This window comes from Grampus griseus (assembly GCF_964374135.1).
Source record: "Grampus griseus genome assembly, chromosome: 6".
Taxonomy (NCBI): Eukaryota; Metazoa; Chordata; class Mammalia; order Artiodactyla; family Delphinidae; genus Grampus; species Grampus griseus.
Window position 1 is genome coordinate 42003480 of NC_139000.1, and position 22391 is coordinate 42025870.

At 39.6% G+C, this 22391-nt stretch overlaps 1 protein-coding gene across 1 annotated transcript in view; it reads left to right on the top strand.

The window, feature by feature from the left end:
- LOC309823695 (guanine nucleotide-binding protein G(q) subunit alpha) overlaps positions 1 to 22391 on the top strand; it is a 291379-nt gene that overhangs the window by 94535 nt on the left and 174453 nt on the right. Inside the window, exon 2 of the mRNA XM_082656228.1 lies at positions 8255 to 8439. Coding sequence (XP_082512354.1) covers positions 8255 to 8439 — 185 coding nt within the window. The remainder of the gene's footprint in view (positions 1 to 8254; positions 8440 to 22391) is intronic.

Here is a 22391-nt window from a genome sequence, read left to right on the forward strand (position 1 = left end):
TTTTAGCAATTTTGAAAACTCCTCTTCTGTTTTTCTGAATTTTCTATAATAAATATTTATAACTTTTTAAGTTGGAAAAATGTTTTATAAAAAGAAAGTTTACAAGGACATGAGATCAAGAGACCTGGACAGACAGGAGGCCTTGGTAGATTACAGTCCATCTTCTTCCTAATTAGTTTTCAACCAGCAGAATCCTTGAACAGGTCACTTTCCTTCCCTCCTTTGTAAAATAAGTGAGTTCAGGGCTTCTTAAACTTTTTCTCTGAAACACATCCCGAGGCAGAAGAGAGTGAACAGGCACTCCTGGAGGAGGAGAGGTCTGGGGGTGCAGGGGAGGTTGGACAGGTTGGCTCTGAGTAACCTTTTTGAAGAAGTTTGGCCTGAAAATTCATGTAAACTTCCTGTTCTTCTCCAAACTATACTGATGTCAGTTTGAAATGTTTTAACTTGAGATATAATTCACATAACATAAAATCCATCATTTTAAAGTGTACGTTTTAATGGCTTTTGGTATATTCGGAAGGTGGTGCAGTCAACTGATGCTAGTTTTTCATACATGGATGTTTACAGTGAACACATGATGGTAAAATGGACATTCTAAGAAAATGCTCTTGTGTGTTTGAGTAACCTTGGAAGAACCTTACCCAGGAGCGTTTTACTACTTCGAGAAGCCCAGGACTAGATAATCTCCCTCTCCCAAACATTTTCAGTAGATTGCATTTTCAATGCATTTTGCCTGTCTTTCCTTTTAAAAACAACTTAACTGGATGAGAGTTATTATTCATAGTCCTGGTTACTACTAACCTACTCATCTATTCAGTTTCCACTCACAGTTGGTGATATTAAATTCAGTTAATTTCCGTGCTGCATTTTAAAAACTGTCTAGAACCTTCTTCAGCCTTGTTGGGGGTAAAGAGTCAAGTATTCCCAACCCTTGCCCTTAAAGCACAGTCTTTAAAGGAGTGGAGGGACTTCCCTCATGGTGCAGTGGTTAAGAATCCGCCTGCCAATGCAGGGGACACGGGTTTGAGCCCTGGTCCTGGAAGATCCCACATGCCGCGGAGCAACCAAGCCTGTGTGCCACAACTACTGAGCCTGCTCTCTAGAGCCGGTGAGCCACAACTACTGAGCCCACGTGCCACAACTACTGAAGCCCACGCGCCTAGGGCCTGTGCTCCGCATCAAGAGAAGCCACCGCAATAGAAGCCCACGCACCGCAAGGAAGAGTAGCCCCTGCTCACCACAACTAGAGAAAGCCAGCGTGCAGCAGCAAAGACCCAACGCAGCCCAAAATAAATTTAAAAAAAAAAGAAAATTTAAAGAAGAGGAAGTAATGGTGACTTTGGTATTAGAGCTGTTCAGTTTCACAAGCAGGCTTCCAATTTAAGTGGAGGAAAATGGGCGGGAGGCAGAATACGTGTGTTTTTAAGTATATAACCCAGAATGTGGACAACACATGGATTGCATTTTGACACAGTGTTACTAAATCACTTTTATCTCAGTGCTATTAAGTCTTTGCAGGTGTGGGTTGGTTGATGATGTGCTTGTGGGTAGAAAATTCCTCCTTGAAATTTCTGGTTCTGTTTTATCAAAGTTTATGTGGAAGTAGCCCAGGTTCAGCTTTGGTGGTGCTGAGATTCCGTATTTTAGACTCTTGGCCTAAACCAATGGACCTTAAGTACACATACTTGGATTACAATTGAGCTCCTTGAGACTAGGGTTTGTTCTTAGCTGCTCTTTATCTGGGTGCTGGCCAATCAAGAGGGCAGGGGCATTTCGCCTGAGCTTTCACATTAATTAAAGGCTTCAGATGTAGACTTCTGATGGTTTGACAATATCTCCAAATACAGTCATGAAAGGCACTAGAAGGAGAAAACGAATATATTCATTGTACAGCTTTAAATACCACAGTTTTTAGAACTCTATTTGGGCATTTCTTCTTTTTCCTGGGTGGGAGCCTAGAAAAAGTGGCAGTGGCGTGGGTCTCCCTGAGCCTGTAAGAGGCCCCGAGAAGGTCTATTTTCTGACTTTCTCTCAGGATAAAGGGAATGAACCCTTGAAGTTCCTGATAGTGAAGTGTTCAGTGATTGTTTTCTAGGGGCCGTGTGTGGAAATGGGTCACACCACGTTCTTCAGGCAGTGACAGTCGTAACTGACTTTTTTAGTGCGCTGAGCAGTTCTTGTGTGTATGTGGATTGTGCTTCACAGCCCTTTTGATAAAAGTGTAGCCCAGGAAGCCAGCTTCAGTGGGAAAGAAGGAACCACTGAGTCCATGATTGCTTTCAACAGTAAATGACAATTCATTACCATTAAGAAGGTAATGTAGGGCTTCCCTGGTGGCGCAGTGGTTGAGAGTCCGCCTGCCGATGCAGGGGACACGGGTTTGTGTCCCGGTCCGGGAAGATCCCACATGCCACGGAGCGGCTGGGCCCATGAGCCATGGCCGCTGAGCCTGCGCGTCCGGAGCCTGTGCTCCGCAATGGGAGAGGCCACAACAGTGCGAGGCCCGCGTACCGCAAAAAAAAAAAAAAAAAAAAAAAAAAAAGAAGGTAATGTATTATTAGATTTAAAACTGTCAGGTAGGGTGTGGGATAAGAAAGACTGTCCTATAAACAACAAGGTCCTACTGTATAGCACAGGGAACTATATTCAATGTCCGGTGATAAGCCATAATGGAAAAGAATATGAAAAAGAATGTGTGTGTGTGTGTGTGTATGTATATATATATATATCACTTTGCTGTACAGTAGAAATTAACACGTTGTAAATCAACTAAACTTCAGTAAAATAAATTTAAAAAAAACAACAACATGCTGAGCAAGAAGCCAAAAAAAAAGAAAAAGTGTCCTGCTTTTAGAGATTAATTGGAGGGAACTAATTACAGGCTGCATCTTGAGAATGGGCCGAGTGATCAGTGTAAATGTATATAGATGGTTAGTATGAGTAGGATACATAGAATAAACATGGATTTGTGGTAGAAGCTGTACGTGGAAATCCTCTTGTATTGAAAAGATCTTGGCAAAGCCTAAAGCATCAGATTGTGTGTGTGTGAGAGAAAGCGTGTATGTTGAATGTGCCACATATTCTAACAGCTTACAAAGTGCCCTCCACAGTAGGATATTATATAAATTCGTATTTGTTGTTTGGCCTGATGGAAGGACATGTGGAGTGAACTGGGATTGCTCTCTGTGGCTTGTCCTGATCCAGTGGGTAGGGAAGAAAGTATCCCTCAAAATCAGTTATGCATGCTAGATGAAGTGGCCTTTTTAAATAGCATGATTTTTAAAAAAAAAATAAATTTATTTATTTTTGGCTGCATTGGGTCTTCGTTGCTGCACGCAGGCTTTCTCTAGTTGCGGCGAGCGGGGGCTGCTCTTCGTTGCGGTGCGCGGGCTTCTCACTGTGGTGGCTTCTCTTGCTGTGGAGTACAGGCTCTAGGTGCACAGACTTCAGTAGTTGTGGCACACAGGCTCAGTAGTTGTGGCTTACGGGCTCTAGAGCGCAGGCTCAGTAGTTGTGGCGCATGGGCTTAGTTGCTCCACGGCATGTGGGATCTTCTTGGACCAGGGATCGAACCTGTGTCCCCTGCATTAGCAGGTGGATTCTCAACCACTGCGCCACCAGGGAAGTCCCAAATAGCATGATTCTTAAATAGTCTCATTTGTGGGTGTTTTGATGGGCTGGGGTGCGAAAAGGCATAGTACTTAAACAAAGGTACAAATAACTTTTCTAGAGAAAATTTTCAGCCACATTTATAGAGACCAATGAAGGAGAAAAGCAGGACTTTTCTGGACTCACATCCTTGTGTGTGTGATGCTTGTTATTAAATAATATGATTGGAGATATATTCAAATTAGCAAAGACGGAGCCTCCCACCCCCTAGATTTAATGTAAGGGCTCCTTCCTAGATTTGATTTTATCAATGGCTTTGATAAGATAGTAGATTTGTATTTCTTTAGGTAAGTTAAGAGTTACTTATGCTCTCTGCTGTGAAAAGAGATTAGCCAGCACTGGATTCACAAAGCCACCTACTAGTAGAAGTCTGCTTTCTTTCATTCAGAGATAAAGAATTGTGAAGTCTCTCATTATGCTTTCCATGTGGCCTTAGGAAGCATCATTTTTATAATTTGGAACAGCTGGGGGTTTGTTTTATTGTTACAGATTTTTTTTTTTCAATTCTAATCCTGAGTAGATTTTTTAAATGTCCATTTCTGGGACTTCCCTGGTGGCTCAGTGGTTAAGAATCCGCCTGCCCACACAGGGTACACGAGTTCGAGCCCTGGCCCAGGAAGATCCCACATGCTGCAGAGCAACTAAGCCCATGCGCCACAAATACTGAGCCTGTGCTCTAGAGCCCGTGAGCCACAACTGCTGAGCCTGTGTGTCACAACTACTGAAGCCCGCGTACCTAGAGCCCGTGCTCCACAACAAGAGAAGCCACTGCAATGAGAAGCCCGCGCACCGCAACGAAGACCCAACACAGCCAAAGTATAGGGGGAAAAAACCCATTAACATGCATAAATTAAATGAAATAAAATGTCCATTTCAAACCCTGAGAATATTGTATAAGTTTATGAAAAGAGGAGAAGAACATGAAATTTGGCTTACACATTTGTGAAGAATTGTTAATTTATCTCCATGACAGAACTCTTTTCATGGAACAAAGAAGCTGAGTTCTTTGCTTGGTTGATGTTTTAGTCCATACTACAGAATAATACTTTGACTACTTTTATCATTGTACCTGTAACATTTGCGTTACACAGATTTTCTCTTAAGTGAAGCTTGCCTTCACTTTGAATTTGCTGCATTTATACAATAGAATCAAAGTGTGAGTATTAAATTTGTGAGTAAAATTTACCTGGGAGGGATGGCCAGTCTTGGAAGATGGTACCAAGAATCAAAATGGGTCCCTATTAATTGAAGTAGTATTCAGAAATTCAGAATTAGGTTTAGATGGATGAAAGTTGAGTGTAGTCAAAGCCAGGTGGAGACATTTTTAGAGTGCGGGCAGTGAAAGTTAATTATCCTGGATTTGGGCAGCCATGACTGTGGAAGTATTGCCAAACCAAAATTGGGCAGCTGAAGGCTGGGCTCGAACTCTAGTGTTGCCAGTTACCAGCCGTGTCATCTTAGCTCAGATGCCTCACCTTTCCAAGGCCTTTTCTTTTCCACGAAATGAGGGAAAAAAAATCTGTCTCATAGAGTTTTGAAAGGATAAAATGACAGTGTATTTAAAAGTGGCAAAGTCTAAAGGGTTGAACACAAATTTCTTTTGGTTCCTTTATAAGAGAGAGGATATTCAGGTGGTGGAGATGACTGACTGTTTTCCTCTGTCAGGATTGGAGATCAGTCTTAAAGTGTGTGTTGCGGGGAGACAGGTAGGCTCACGTGTACATACTCTGGGGGACAAGTATTAGATTTATTAGTACTTTTGGGGGCGGGTCAGGAGCGAGCCCTGGATTCTGGTTTTGGGCTCTGTCATGATTGGCTTCCAGAAGAGTGTTATAAGAGTGAATTAGTGACTAGAAAAAAAGCAGCAAGATTCATAGAGAAAGGGCAGAAGAAGAAGAGAGGGTACTTCCATTCCCTTGCCTTCCTGTTCCTTCCTTTATTAAGCTGCCCATGCTTTCCTTTGGCTATTTCTACCTGTCAGGGTCTCAGCAGGAAACAGATGGCCTACTCCAGCTAGGTGACTGAGAAGAGTCTTGTTCAGGGACTGTTTAAAAGGTGCTGACCAGGTGTAGGTAACCAGTGAGGGCTAATGAGTGCAGTAACCAGGGGCCAGCGAGGTGAGGGAGCAGGTACAGTCACCCAGAGGGGGCCACCCAGCAGGAGCTGTGGCCTTTTGAAGGGGACACAGCATATCTGTGGTTCCCTTGCAGGGAGCAAACTGGGGAAATAGATACACCTTCCTCATTCTCTTGCTCTCTGGTCTCCTCCTGGTGTCTCCTATGGACTAAACGCAGGAAGACCGAGCACAAGAGAGCTGTTGATGTGAAATCCTTCCCAGTCAGCCTCCCGGGGCACCAAGCAAGACAGTAAAATGGAGAGAGAGGATCCCTGGGTGTATCTGAGGCAACAGGAACATGTCTTACTTTGGAGTTGATTTTTGGATTCTTTTTTGTTTCCTCTTAATCTCTCCCCATTTCATTCTTCTTGGGTCCCGTATTCCACCTATAATCGGAGTCTTCATTAGGGTGATGTCTAGGGGCTTAATTAGTGTAGATCCCAAGAGGGGCTAAGCGTTGACTGCTTTTGCCCAACACGACTTAAGTGACACACAAGCCAGTGTGGTTTAAGATTTCTTCTTTTACTTTCTTGATTTTATTTTGAGAGGGCAAGTATATAAAAGCCTCTCAGCTAGGAGGAGGCCTCTTGCTCGATTCTCTTTCCTTTTCTTTTCATACCATTAACCTCACATATTAAGATTTCTTCTTGGTTTTGGTGTGGAAAAAACTGGCAGAGATTCTGATTTGATGATTATGTCTCTAGTTGGGCCCTCAGAGCAAGCTGTTGGTTCTGGGATAAGGATAATAAACAGAGAAGCGATTTAGGTCTTTTGCTTCCATACTTTGAATTGCTCAGAAAGTAAATATACTGGTTTCTTTCTATAAATTGTTGACTAGTAATGAGAAACAATTTTGTAGCTTTTAAAATACTTTCTGGGTTTTTTTTCCCAGTATTCATGGATGGGATTATAAGAAGTTCATTTTTAACTCCTTGGAATTAATCTTGTTAAAATGGGTTGATAGCATTCACATTGCAGTGTTAACTTCATACTTCAGGGAATTCCGGGTCACTTTATTAAAAGTCATGTGAAAATGATAAAGGAAGTGTTCATTTTATATTTCAAGAAGTTGCAGATCACTTTATTAAAAGTCATATGAAAAGGATAAAGGAATCGGTGACCACTGGACAGTGGGGCCAGAAATCATCTTTCACTGTAACTGTGTGAGGCTTCTGTGTTTACCAAGACATCTGTAGTCATTTAAGAGTGCTTCTATGAAAGCTGTAATACTTATTTGAATTTTTCATGATTGTTTATAAAGATAATGAAATCCAACCACCAGAAAAACCAAACAAAATTAGGACAGATGTTGTATTCCTAGTTTTTAGTTCTCCTTTTACACCTTTTTGTTGCTGTTGTTGTTGTTTTAATGCCTTGTTGATAGGAAATGGCAATGAGGACGCTGTAGTCATCCTGTGTGTTATTATTATATTCTTCCATGTTTAATATCCAAAAAACTTTTAATTTTTTCCCCACATTGTTAGGAGAAGACAAAGACATTTATTGTTTTGGAAATTTCAAGGAAATTTGAAAGTGAGTGGGAGATACTCAGAAATGAAGTTACATACTCCCAAAACCACTTATATTTTAAAAAATGAAGTTTTTAGATTCACAGTTTCAGATTCACTATAGAAGAAATATGTTATCATTCAGTGAAATGATCTCATGTTTCCATTTTTCCTCCTCCCCACAGGCGTTTGTAGCTTTGTTATGGATTATCCTCAGGCTTATGGTAACTGAAAAGGAATATTGAAGGGAAAAATGAGAACACAAAAGAAAAAAATCCAGTAACAGTAAATTTCTGTGTCATAGTTAAGAGTAGGCAGAAGGAAGGAGAGTCATTGTGTCTTCTCTGGATTCAGCGGTTCCTTGGCATAACTCAGGTGACCAAAGCCCCCGGAAATAAATACAGTTGATACTTGCTGTCCTGAAAAATGCTAATTCTTATCTAGGTACTGTGTTCTCCACATACCCCATTTTAAAATAAGAGAAAATGTCTAGAAATTTTCAGGCATTTTTGTCTTACCACACTCTGATCAGCGTTTGTGTGAGTGTATTGTCATTTTCAGATCCAAATCCTGGCTAAATATCCCAGCCTCCTGGAATCATTTCAGACATTCTCCAGGGAAGAGAGCTTTATCAAGTGTTCATTCTGTTCAAACGGTGCTATTTTTATTGTGTTTCATATAAGATACGTGGTTACAAATCACTATCAAAATTCCATGCTGAGCGGCTTCCAAAGAGGTGACAGTGTTTTGTTCTTTTAAAGCTCATCTGCCTCTGAAACGGACTGTCACTCCTCTAATTTTGCTGAGTGCTCTCCATAGGTGGCATTTCCCCCTCTGGTGATGCCCCTCTCAGCAGGCCCTTGGAGATGTCACGTCCAAGGCCTGTTCCTAGTTTAGTTGTCTGGGAGACTGTGAGAAGGTCTCATGGTCTGATGAGCTGCTGTTGTTTCTCTTTCAGGGACAGGAGAGAGTGGCAAGAGTACGTTTATCAAGCAGATGAGAATCATCCACGGGTCGGGCTACTCGGATGAAGACAAAAGGGGCTTCACCAAGCTGGTGTATCAGAACATCTTCACGGCCATGCAGGCTATGATCAGAGCCATGGACACGCTCAAGATCCCCTACAAGTACGAGCACAATAAGGTAGGCGGAGCTCCTCCTGGGAAGAGCTGGGATGTGTGGTGGCTTTTTTAATGGACGTTTTCCATCTCATCCTGCATGGGGCTTTCAATGGCTCAACAAGTTGTTTATAACTGGTTTTTTTCCGTAAGTCTTTAAAGTTATAGCTATAAAAAATTGGAGTTGTATTCTTAGTGATATCACCGAAGGACGTTTGGATATTCAACAATAGATACATGGATGTTTAAAATGTAGGGGCACACATTACCTTAAGAAGACAGTTTGTCAGTTCAAGACAAATTGACCCAAGTGAGGGGATTCAGATGAGAAGCAGTGGCCTTGCTTCAACCTCCCACTCTTTGTACTCCCTTGAAAAAAGAACAAAAACAGCTTAAGACCATTCTGTCCAGTTTAATTTTGGATTTCGTGACTTCCTTTCAGTAGTACCACAGGCTTAATTTTATTTGAAAATAGGCCCATCTGTCACTTCCAGTAACCTTTCAAACGTTTCTCTGGAGTTGTATTAGAGTAATGGAAACTTCTAAAATCACTTGAGAAAGGGTTAGGGGAAAAAAAAATTTAATTTTTAGCTTTTTAGAAAACAAGCAAACTTTCCCAATATTCAGCATTTTTTCTTACTTGAAATAGAAAAAAAAAAAAAATCTTTTTTTTATTCAGGTGAAAACAATTGCTGTAATTAATCACCCTCCAAATATTATAGCTACATAATGCCCAACAAGGTTGGTGCATCTGAGGGTATCTCCAGGTTTGAGTTTATGCTGGGAGTCTATAAGGGAAGCGGAATCTATTTGGAATTTGTAGAAATGTCTTCCTGTTAATCAATCAGTATGTCTACTGATGGATGTAGTCTTTGTTCCTTACAACTTGTAGATGCTCATCTTATAATAAGTTGGTAAAACCTCACCTTTTGTTTACAAAACATCACCTTTGCACCTACATTTATTTTAGGACCTTCAGTCAGAACTTGCATTCTCTCAGTACTCTTGATAATCTACTCCTGAGGGTATTTCCATATACCAGTATCAATGAGTACTAGGAAGAAGTTGGCATGCCCAGTGTGACTCATTAACTGAGATGTAACTCACAAACATGAATCATAGGTAAAATAAAGCAGTTCTCTGTACCTCCGCTTCTGCTACCATTTAGAAGCTTCTCAATATTCAGATCATTTTCAAATCGGGCATCTCTTTTTGGGGGGTGGTTCTCTGAAATCAACTGGCTGCTTCTTATCTAGTTGATACCTTCACAGTTAGTTTTCTGATGGCAACGAGAGTCTCTCCACAAATAACCCTCCCTGCTTTTACTCTCAAGAGTGAAAAGATCTGGGTAGGTTCATGGGAATATGGTACCTGAGTCAAATGAGGCTGCCTGGATATGGAAGCAGTCTGAATTTAAAAGGATCAGGGTCCCCCCCTCCCCCAGCCCACCCCCCAAGAAATCTCAGTGTAACGAGTTTCTGAAATAGGTGGCATGCTTGTTTTGTTGGAATTGTAAGACTATTTTGTAGAAGGAATTTTTTAAAATGCCAGTGACTTTTCCAATCTACAGTTGGTTGATAACATGATGATCTGATGAATTCTGTCTGAGTTACCACATGTGTGGTGTAATTGATGTTTGTTTGTATATTTTACATATATACATACATATTGCCAGTTTACACATTAAAGGATAATGCCATCTCCTTAATTATACCAAAAAGTCATCTCTTTCTTGGTGCTCCAGAAGAATCCTTCAGGATCTTGCCTTGGTGTTAAATTTTCATGTGAAGATCATTCATTGTACAGACACACAGATGTAGAAGATGATGTGGAATTTGTGCCCTATTCATAGAACACATTGAAGAATGCTTAATGTGTGTTATTTGAGCTCTTTGTATCAATTCTAGTTAAGCAGACTTTACTGTGTTGGATACCGTTCAGTTAAAAATCAACATCTTAAAACATTATAATAATACAGATTTTTCTGAGAGATCATAATTATCCTGTGAAATCTTCCCACATCTCTTGGTTACTTAACATACTGCCTAATATAGTGACTGACATCTGAATTCCTCAATACGTTTAATTCCCTTTAGTTCATAATATAAATTACGTTCACATTTGCTCCCTTTTCTCTACAACGTGTATGAATTTTAAAGCATCACCCCTTGCTTCCTCCATTAACTTCCTGAGCTCCGCTCCCTCCTTGCCTTTGTTAAAGCTTATTAAGGAAATAATGTCTGTCTCCTTCCTGTTCCACCCAACTGCCGATTCCTCCTCATTCTTCTCTGCTCCCCCTGTGGTACTAAGTGATCCCACCCTCTTGCAGAACCCATACTGGAGTATTGATAGTTGCCTAGCTTGTATTAGTTATGATGATTTGGGTATTGATCTTATTTTCCTGACTAGTTTCTAGGCTCTTTGAAAGTAAATCTTGTGTCAGTTCCATCTTGGAATTATTCATTGTCCCTGGCGTTGTATCTTGTACACAGTAGGTGTTCAAAAGGTACTTGCTTTATGAATAGGTAAATAATTTGTAAGCTTAAACAGCTGAAAGCCTCCCCTCCTGTCCCTCACCATTGTTGAAATGATTATTCAAATCAATAGATAGCTGTTGATACATAAGGGAATAAATGCAATGGGCTGTCAGAGAGGCAGAGAAGGTTAACCAGGGCTAGGCAGAAATTTGCAGTCCAGAAAGAGGCAAGGGCCGAGCTGAGGGAGGGGCACTTTGGGGAGGAGGAATGGCTAGAGTAGATGTTCAGAAGAAGGTATGTGCATGCAGTGTATAAATTGGCCAGTTTTACTAGAACAGAATTCCTATAGAGGAGAACTGAAGAAATAAGAACCAAAGGAAAAAAAGGCTTAGAATGTGCTTCTGAAAGCTTTTGAATCCAGGCTAAGAAGTTTGAATTTTTTATTTTCTTATATTTATGATACCTACTTAATAATAATAATATTTTATGTCTTGGTTAGAACTTCCTACAGAAGTTTCTGGTTACAGTATGCTCTAATATTTTATAAATAGTTTAAAGGACTTGGTGTGCATTTTATTAGCAATTACTTGGAGGCAGTGTGTTGTGATTTGTATTATTTTGTGACCCTAAAGATATAACATAAATAACCATTTGGTTTATTAAAAAGCTTCTTTGCACCTACTGCCACATTGGCCATAATCTACGGTAGTAGCATTAATAAAAACAAACATTTTCCAGTATTGTCCAGCCTAACTTTTGTTCTTGCTTCTAAATTCATATATTTTGTAAAGGAGAATGTAGCTTACAGATGATATGGCCCGTTCTTAACTGAGGAATTGTTCAGTTTTGTTTGCTGTGAAATTGGTCTAGCTAGGGGACTGCCATGCTGAAATATTGGAATTTCTTTTGCTCTTGTGTAAGTGTTACTACATTGAATTGAGAGTCTCACTAGTTAGCTGGGGGCTGGCACAGTGGTCAAGGGGAGTCCAGGCCACAACCTCTGCCCCAGGTAGTGGTGTTGCATAGCATGTCTCTTCAGGGCCCTTACTCAGTGTTCCAGGGATCTTCATTTCCAGGGGAGCTTGTAATAAATTGCAAACTTTTACCAAAAAAACAGATTAATTCCTCCCTGGGCGTGTATCCACTATCCTGTTTTTGGACTTTCTTTCCCAAACAAGTAATATTTATAAGTGAGCTGCTTGAACTCAGCCCAAGTAAGAGAATGTGTCTGAGGACTTCTTCTGAACACTGTGAGCTCGGGTTTATTTATTTCTAAATATTACTTTGCCTTTTTCCTAAACACAAGTGTTTGATAGCTGATGTTGAAAGGGATCAAATATTTGTTGCTTAGTCAAATCAAAAGATCCATTTAAGGCTTCACTAGGTGCAAGGCATTCAATGATGAGACAGATTACTCTGTCATTTCTTACTTTCCAAAAGGTACACTTTTCATCACTATTATTTTATGCTTTCCTGTCTTATACAGGCATACTCTTCTGATTATTCTTTGGGCCTTGAAATCAGCTCAGTAAAATTTCTATGTTAACATGATAAGAACTGTCTTGAGTTACAGCTTGGGGAAATAGATCACAAGCTTTTGAACTCCTGATTTTTATGTACTTACTTCCTGTATCCGGTAGTTGGCATTCTTCCTGCTTTGCTTGTTGTTGTTGTTTCATATACACATGCCTTACTTTTTTATTCGATTGCAGATTACCTTACAGTGAGCAAGCTTCTTGTTTTATAATTTGTTATCTCCCCCACAAGAAGCCAGGAATGTTGTAGGAGCTTTTGTTCACTGAGTGAATCACTCCAGTTAGCAGGTCCTGGTGTCCCTTTACTGTTGGCTTATCATTTCTGTGAACTGTGAAATCCAGGTATTACAGCAGTTTCAACGTATTGAAAGGCCTTTGCTCCCTTTGCCAATCCCAGGAAGAGAAAAGAATCTGATGAATCTTCAAGACAGTTATTGAGTAGAACTCAGCCACATGCTAATGTTCGGTAGACACTGTCCCCTCTTCTAGCTTTTACCGTTAGACCCATAAGTCCTGATGACCAGGACTCTTTTAGCACCTAGGCTGCAGCTGCCTTTGACCAGCCAGCCAGCAATTTCCAGGCCCGACTCCTGTGTTCCCCTCTCTCCTGGGGGTGGAGAGGTTGAGGGGACATGTTGCAACAAATACCTCTGGTCCTCCCAGAACCTTTCCAGGAAAGGACGTGTCACGGGGAAAGTACCTGGTTAAGCACATTTACAGCCTTCTGAACTTTCTCTGCTTCCTGAGAAATCTAAGCTCCCAGAAGCCATTTTTCAAAAGACAAATGTAGCCAAGATTCTGGAGGACTTGCCAACTTGTTCCTGCCTTTGATCAGTTGAACAAGAAAATTACTGTACTACATTTTTCAACATGAGGTAATTTTCTAAGAGACTGATTTCAATTTAATATTTGTCACCTGTATGATAAGCACATAATAAAGGCAGACCTTAATCAGTATATGTCGGTATCTGTGCCTCTGAAGAGTTGTTTCAGTCAAGGTTCTCCGCTTGCAAGCAACAGAAGCCAACACTGGCTAACTTAAGCGGAAGAAGAATTGATGGGACTGTGAAGTCACTTGGAGAATTGAGGAGAAGCCGAAGGACTAACTCTCGGAAGCCAGGACAGGTCTGTGGAACTCATCTGAGAGAAGCATGAACTCTGACCGTTTCCAGTCTTCTGTCACCCCATTCAGGATTCAAATTCCTGGGAAAACTTGCCTGATTTGTCTAGCCCGGCTTCCGTGCCAGCTTTGTAGACAAGGCTGGGCAATTTGATTGACAGTCCCTGAGGGAAGTCTGGGTACAGTTAGTAGAAGAAGAGGAATGATGCTGGCACAAATCACAATTATCCACTGCAAAATCATACCATCAATTTAAAAACTAAAATGACACATGGATTCTCTATAGATGCAAGCCCTCCAGTTTTGCTCAGCATTCGCTAAGCCTGTGCTAAAATACAGTTTCTTTTTCTGGCATTGTTCAGGGTGGGATATCAGGGAAGGTTGGGAGGTTAGTGGTATAGCAACAGTTATAAATGAAGTGAGTAGCTGAGTTTGAGCCAAACCACTGAATAACTGAGTAACCTTGGGATTGTCACATTTCCTCCCTATGCCTAAATTTCTTTACTCTCTAAGCCTGAATTTCCTCATCTGTAGAATGGTACAGATAATAACAAGATATTTCAAGGGCTAAATAGATAATCTATGTGAAAATGTCTTGCAAATGAGAAAAAGAATGTTTGGAAGTTATTATAAGATGAATTTGTCATCATGGAGAGAACAGATACTACTTATCTTCCATCTTTATTAAGACTAAAACAAACAGACAATAGCTTAAACAGCATGACCAGATTTAGGAGGTATCTAAGGAAAACTTTCCTCAGAGTGACAGTCATTGAAATGGGATACCAAGGAGAGAAATCTCCTTATCTGGATGTGTTCAAAAATAGAATGTATTTTTAACATGTGAAATTCTTTAAGGCCATTTTGCTGAAATAAGACCAGGGATGGACTAGACAACCTCTAAAATGCTTTCCAGCACTAGTGTTTTTTCATGCTGATTCTCTGATTCCAAAACCCTAACAAAGAGATGAAGCTGTTGTTAAAGTTATTTGTTATAATTTAAAGCTCCTACCATTTTTGAACATTGTCCATTCCAGGGTACTTATGAGAATTAAAAAAAAAGACAATTAAAAACAGATTTGCTTTGACAGGGGTCTCTAGCCCAGTGGGAATTTTTCTTTCTTTGCATCTCAGTCCCATAAGTGATTACAATATTTATGTCTGTGTACTTTTTTTAAAAGAAAAACAGTGTTCAAAGTTCAAAATCAGCTGCAGGTTTTGTGGGTGTTAGTAACGATAGTTATTTTAATTAGGTTGTTGGCTTCTGGCCACCAAAGACAGCCTGTACTTTTTCACAGGGAAACTTTCTACTCCTGCTTCTACAAATCTTTGAGAGTTTTCTTTCTAATAAATAGTCTAAAGGAATCTAGAGACTTTTCATGACCCACTTGATGTGTCAACCACCTCTTTTTCTGAGGTTGGTTTACCCCTTTTTCCTTTCTCTCTAGGACTCTTGCTGGGGAGTTGATCAACACGGATTCTCTAGTAACCTGTATCAGCTTTCAAAATCCCTTTGTGTACTTTCTTTTCTCTTTTAATGTCTTGCAAATATGTCCTAGCCATGTTTTCTCCTCACTTTATCCTTGTTCCACTGTAGTTCTTTATTCTTTTTATACCCATGTCAGCCATATAAAAATAGAAGATGAATTTTGTAATCCCCTTTTCTTGGCTAAAATTAATCCATAATCCCAAGGCATGCCATATCATTTATGCAGGATGAGTTATCTTGAGTTCATGTTCATCAGAGGAGAACTCTGAAGCAAGGAAAGACTTGAGCAATAGACGGAGGCTGATTTCTTTTCTTTTTTTGGTAATTTTTGTATACAGAAAAGTGTGCACATCATTAGTATTGTCCATGTATTTTTCCATTGTGAACACATTTGCATACAGACCTGTTCATCCAGATTACCATGACCAGGAATTCAGAAGCCTCCTTGTGCTTCCTTCAAAATACTCCCAACCCCGAGGGGGGACTACCATCCTGCCTTCTAATAACATAGATTAGTTTTTGAACTTTGTATGAATAGAAGCATACAGTATAATACTCCTTTGTGTCTGGTTTATTTCACTCAACATTACACTTGTGGAATTCACCTATGTTGTTACTTCCTTTATTCACTTATTCTAATTGCTGTTTAATAGCAGTGCCCCATAGAACTTTATGAAAGTGGTTTATGTCTGTACAATATGGTAGCTATTTGCCACACGTGATGACTATTGAGCACACGAAACGTGGCCAGTGTGACGGAGGAACTGAATTTTTACTTCACTTAATCTTTTAAATTTATATTTACATGTGACTAGTGGCTACTGTATTGAACAGCACAGTTGTATAATATTACATTTTGTGAATACGCTACAGTTTGTTTATATATCCTGTTGTTAATAGAAATTTGGATGTTTCTGGCTATTACAAATAATACCAATATAAACATTTCTGTACCTGTCTTTTGGTGAACATAAGCATGTATTTCTTTGGGTTACGTACCTAGAATTCGGAATTGCTGAGTCAGAAGGTATACATCTGGTCAGTTTCAGTACGTGGATACTACCAAAGAGTCTTCCAGAATAATTGTACCAATTTACACTTCCACCAGTTACCTTTGAGAGTTCTAGTTGCCCCATATCCTTGAAGACATTTGGTATATTATTAGTCTTTTTATTTATTCTGGTGGCTGGATAGTAGTGTCACACTGTTGTATTTATTTGATAAGTAGGCATGTTGAGCACCTTTTCATATATTTATTAGCCATTCGTTATCTTTTTAAAAATACTTCTTCCCTTTTTTTTCCCTATTGGGTTGTCTGATTTCTTACTGTTTCCTAGGAGCTCTTCATGTATTAAGGAATCTCAGTTGAGTAAATGTATTGCAGATATCGTCTCTACTTTGTGGCTTGCTTTTTATTTTCTTTATAGTTCTTTAAGTGAAAAGAAGTTCTTAACTGTAATATAGTCCAGTTTATCATTTTTTTACCCTTTTGATCCTTTTAAAGTAATCTTTGCCTGCTTTAAGGTTGTTTAAATAATCTGCAGGTTTTTCTTCTAAATTCTTTGTTCTGTTTTTTACGTTCAGATCTACAATCCATTTCAGATGGATTGTAGAGTATGGTGTGATGTGGGGGGGGTCAGGTTTGATTTTTTTCATATGGGTATATAATTAACTCATTTACTGAAAAGACCGTCCTTTGCCCAGTGCAACGCAGTGTCTGTCATCTTTCATTTTGTCACTCAACAAATATTTACTAAACATTTCCTATATGAAAGTCAGCATAAACCAATTTGGCTGTTTTTAAAAAAGAAAAGAGCAAGTGCTCTAAGGAACATTACTGATTAGTCCAAATACACGTGAGAACTCTGCTAAAGCATTCTCCCTCTAAATCCCTTTCAGCTGCTCAGAGCTTGGACATCCATGGACTGACAGCCACCATATAAAATACATGTGGCATAGTTTAACACATTTTAGTAGGAAGTTGTGAATCTGGTCATTTGGCTGTTCTTAGTTAACTCCTGGCAAAGCATCACATACATACTTTCCTTCTTCTTTTAAACCACGTAATGCATGATTTTCCCCTTTAATTTTAAAACAATGCATCTATTTTCAATTAGAGAGTCAGAATCTATTTGTTGGAACCAAAGAAAGTGAATGCCTAATGGAGTCTGAGGGATCTAGTGAGAATATGAGACATGCTAGCATTTTTCTTCCTCATTCTCACACCACTGAAGAAATAATTTCAGTTCTGGACTTTTTGCTGTTGTTGACATTTAGGGTGGGGCTTGCTTAGGGTTTAGCAAAGTGGCAGTTTTGCTTATCTTGGTCACATATATCAAAGCCTAAAATCTTCTTGCTTCTTGTACTGTGTTCTTCACCATACTGTTTACCCCAAATCGCTTATACTTGCTACATAACTGTGCTTTTAAATAGCATACTGTTAATATACTATGATTTTCATGAATATATGTGCGTGTATCCAAACATGAACATCCTCAAGGAAATGTATTGATACTTAAAAAAAAAAATGACATTTTTTGGTCATGTTATATTGTGACACTTTCCTCTCAAGGGGTTAAAAAATTCTCCACTTAAAGCTGTGATCGCTAGTTTTGATTGATTCGTTGTAAACCTATACTTTGAACACATTTATTTTCCTGATTTTATGTTTCTTAAAGTGAATTTGCTAAGAAGGTAACCTTTAAGTTGTTGCCACCACTACTTTGTAAGATGATTTTGCAGTTTTCTTACAATCTTGTGTTATTTGTTTAAAATGAAAAATGACTTAGAAAGGACTGGCATTACCAGCCTATATCAAGTAACTTGATACCACTGTTGAGATGTATAAGATTATAGATTGGTTGGTAGGTTATCTGCTTCTTTCAGTGTACGCACATCCTCTGGGGTAAAAAGCATAATGGTTTTGAGCTAAAAAGCAGGCTGTCCTGACTGTAGTAGACATTGGCCTGTCTGGGAGGTGGTGAACAGTTCTTGAAATGGTGGCTCTGTGGTAGAGTTTGGCTGTTCAGGTCATCGTTCTCCTCATGTATTTTGGAGGCACTAGCCTGATCTTCTCCCTCAGGCTGTGCTCATAGCAAAGGGATAAGAGTGTATAGCTGTTTGGTTAGACTGCACTGCAGCCAAACCCTCACTAAAGTTGGGTGCTAACATACTTTCGGATTCAGTAATCCTTCAATCGACCTTGATCCTATATTCCATATTGTAATGGAAAATTTAGTGTTAGCAGTGCTTGTCAGAGTTTTAGGAATTTTGGCTTTAGCAGGGCCAAGGGCAATGTCAGTGAGATATTTGGCCAAGAATTTGATATTGGCATAAAATGGCCAATACCATATACTTTGCTGATGGTCTGTGTAGATGTCGAGTGGTGTGTGCCCAGCCATGGGGGAGAAGGGCGGCCTGAAGGAAGCGTTGTCTTTTTCTTTGTGCAATGACACTATCATTTTGCCAAATGCTATATGAAGATGAGGTGCCTTCTAATTTGCATATAGCTGCCATATAGTCCGACGGCAGCTTTGGATCATCCAGAATGAAAATGAGGTTAGGGATGGCGATTTTATATTCTAGAACAGTGCGCCTCAAACTTTAAAGTGTGTGCAAACCACATAGAGATCTTGTTAAAATGTGGATTGTATTTCAGTGTGTCTGGGGAAGGCCCAAGATTCTACATTCCTCACAAGCTCCCAGGTGATATTGAAGTTGCCTGAAGTAGAGCCATCTTTGAAATAACTGACTGTACCACTAGAGGCAATATGAAATCATCAATGGGCTAACTTTTAAGTAAAGATCCCAGAGCTGATACATCTATGGGATTTCAGCCGAAGGATATTCAGCAAGTTACAGACTTTCTAAGCTATGTCTTCCTTATCTGAAAAGTGAGGATGATAATGTTACCCACTTTGTATAGTCGATGTGGGCATTAATGAGAGAACATAAAGGTTCATTCACGTTTTTCCATTAGATATTATGGAAAAACTGAGAACAAACTTTTTGATGCAAACCCAATTGATGCAAAACTTTCAGGATGGTAACATCAGTATAGTAGTGCCCACTAAATGGTTGTTGTCAAATTCTTCTCAGAAAGTTTTGGGTAAGGGGAAACATATGGGCCTTTGGATAAACTGCAGAATGTGTAAGAATAAATTGCTGATTGTTTGAAGATGTTGAAGAGGCTATGACACAACAATGAGACGTGAGTCATTATCAGGTACACCAGTGGTTTCCAGGAAGTGGTGGCCTAGACTGTGATAAGACCTAGGACAGCTGGTCTAGAATGTAAGTAACGGTGGCGACCCGGAAGGGGTTCATGATCCATGTTACTGCTGGTATCGAGGAGCACTGACTCTTTCCTGGTGGTCAAGGTATCTTATTATCTTGACTCCAGGGTGTTTGCAAGTAAGGGGGGGCAGCCAGTCCATTGCGGAAAATGGAAGTGGGTGGGGAGGAAGGAAAAGGGAGAGAAATAACCTTTGCCCAGCAAAACCAACCAACCAGTCGAACAAACAAACCTGGGCCCAACACCATGTCAGGTATTTTATATGCTCAGAAGTGTGAGGTGCAGGTAGTATTCTAATTTCACAAATAAAAAAGTGTTTAAAATGTGTGTCTCAAATCACTCCAGTTGCAAGTTTATGGGCTGGATTTTAAAATCAGAGTTGGGCTTCATAATTTCCAAAAAGCAATGCTGTACTTGACTCCATAAACACCTTTGGCACCAGGACACACATATTTAAGTCCCTTATGAGAAAGAGCAGCTGGAGTTCTCTGCGGCCACTGCAGCCGTCCTGTCCTCCCACCCCCTCTGTCAGGGCCAGAGGCAAGACTGCGCTGCTTACAGCTGTGTCTCAGTACCTAGCACCCTGCCTGACCCGCAGTTGGAAGCAGTAAATATCATCGAATGAATGAACCAAAATCTAGTGGAATGGAGCTGATTGTGTGATACTGCTATTATCGTGGGCCTTTTAAACTCTTAATTCTTACAAACATCCATTTGACTTCTGTTTCCCAACTATAACTTTTTAATTACCTCTTTATATTTTTGATTAATAGCATGGTTATTTGTTTAGCAGTTAGTTAATTTTAAAAGCTATGCATTTTTCATTTCTCTTAGGGTCAAAGGAAGTATTAGACATGTATTTGCTTATGGGGACTTGCAGTCTCATTAGAGAGAGAGAGAGAAGGTACTCAACAAAATTACTTAGTTCTCTAATTTTCAGGCAAGAGAAAGATTTCTACATGAAAGCATATATATTTTCCTTTTGTGATTTCCCTTTCTTTGTCCTCCTTCCTGTCATTCTGGGTGGTGCATGTGGTGATACATCTGGCACTATTGGGCATCTGTTTGTTTTCTGACAGTTGCCCAGGGAGAGATCTTTTATGGGAGCCCAGGAAGGTGTCTCAGCTGCTGCGCTCCTGGGCTGCCAATAGGTCTTGATCTAGACTACTATAAATGATGTAAAGATACAACTCTATGGTGAGCTTGGTCACAAATCAAGAAAGTGATTGGAAAGCTTATTCAGCAGAAAAATCACTTGACTATGAATTATAAAGCACATAGTTATAATATGTGAACAGAGCTATAATATGTGAAATTAAGAAATCTGGTTGAGTGTTTTCATAAGGACCAGATTCTTTCCCCCTCCCCCTTTTCCCAAGTGGAAATACATTGATTTTTTTTTAAAATAAAGGTAAATGTGCTCATTATAAAAAGAAAATTTAGACAACACATGAAAGCAAAGGAAGAAAGTAAAAATCACTGTGAACATTACGATAGGTAGACATACTAAAATTTAACTATGCACATATAAATGTAGGGTCACTGTCCCTTATCGAAAACTTTGTGGGCCAGATTGTTTCTGCATTGAAAGTTTTTTTCTTTTTAGATTTTAGAAACATAATATGAGAAATATACTATATATTTTGTAAAACCCCCATTGAGGTATGGGATAGGCCCCTGTAATCAAATACATTAACATTTCAGCAACAAAGTATACTAATATTTATAATTAATGGAGTAAAGACTCTAAATATTCTTGTAGTAGGTCACGTTTTCCCATAAATGCATCACAAAAAACATCTCTCAGTTCTTGGAACTTTTGAGAATTCAGATTATAGATAAGGGAGTGTGGACCTGTATATAAATACTGATTGTTTTTATTGGCTGTACACCACACTTCTTTTCTGACCTGCCTTCTCATTTGTGCCATATTGAACATTTTTGCAGGATAAATTGTTAGAAATGGAATTGCTGGGTCAAAGTGTGTACATATTTTTAAGACTTTTGGTAAAGATTGCTAAACTGGCATCCTGAAAGATCATACCAAATTTCAGTGTAGGGTCTGAGTACGCCTGTTCTTACCACATCCTTGCAAACTCTGCATTGTATTAATGTTTTAAGTTTTGCCAATCTAATAGGCAAAAGCCTTATTTTAGTTTACCTTTTTCAATACTAATGATGTAGTTCTTTTCCTAAGTGTTTGGCCGTAGAGTTTCTTGTAGATTCATTGCAGAGGTTGGGGCATTTTCAAATCGGAGACGATCATCTTACGATGTTTTCGGAGGTATTAATTATGTATTTCAGGTATGATCGCTTGCAGTGGTTATTTCATTTAAAACGTGAGTGGTGATGTACAGCCAGCGTCTCTGTAGGGGTCAGCAAGCTGTAGGCCAAATATGTGTCTAATCCCTGACTGGCTTATTCTCAGATGTGGCTCTGAGAATGTGTCTCATTCTCAGAGTGCCCCCTTGGTTCTTTTAATCTGGACGAGTATGGTAGTGTCTACAGTGAGGACCCTTTCAAGGGTCATTTGGATAGAAATTTCCTGAATACAGAAGAGGTACTGAATGGCATTCACACCTGAAGGGTTTGGTCTGAAATCTCTTTAAGCACATCATCAACCTGTAGGTGAAAATAAATGAGGCTGTGCCCTTTGGCCCTGTGTGCTTACCTCATATGGTTTTCTGACAACTGTAAGGTAGTACAGCCACACTTACTCTAACGGAGGAATTTTGATGTTTTTATCCTTTCATTCTGCAGGATCTAAAAAGATTTCCCATAAGTCTGAGACGGTGTTTCTCAGTTGTTGGTAACCAGGTCCAGAATCACCTGGGGAGCTTAATTACCATGCAGGTACCTGCGCTCAGGCAGTAGAGACCTCATCCAGCAGGTCTTGGACTGCCTTGAGAACGGTAGCCCAGCTCTGAGTTTAATCAGATTATAATAACAATAGTAATAATCATAGAAGTGATTTTTATACTTGTAAGTACAGGTATTGTTATTATAATGGCAATAGAGATAATCATAAAAATTCCTATTAATGGCACTGTTACGAATGTTTT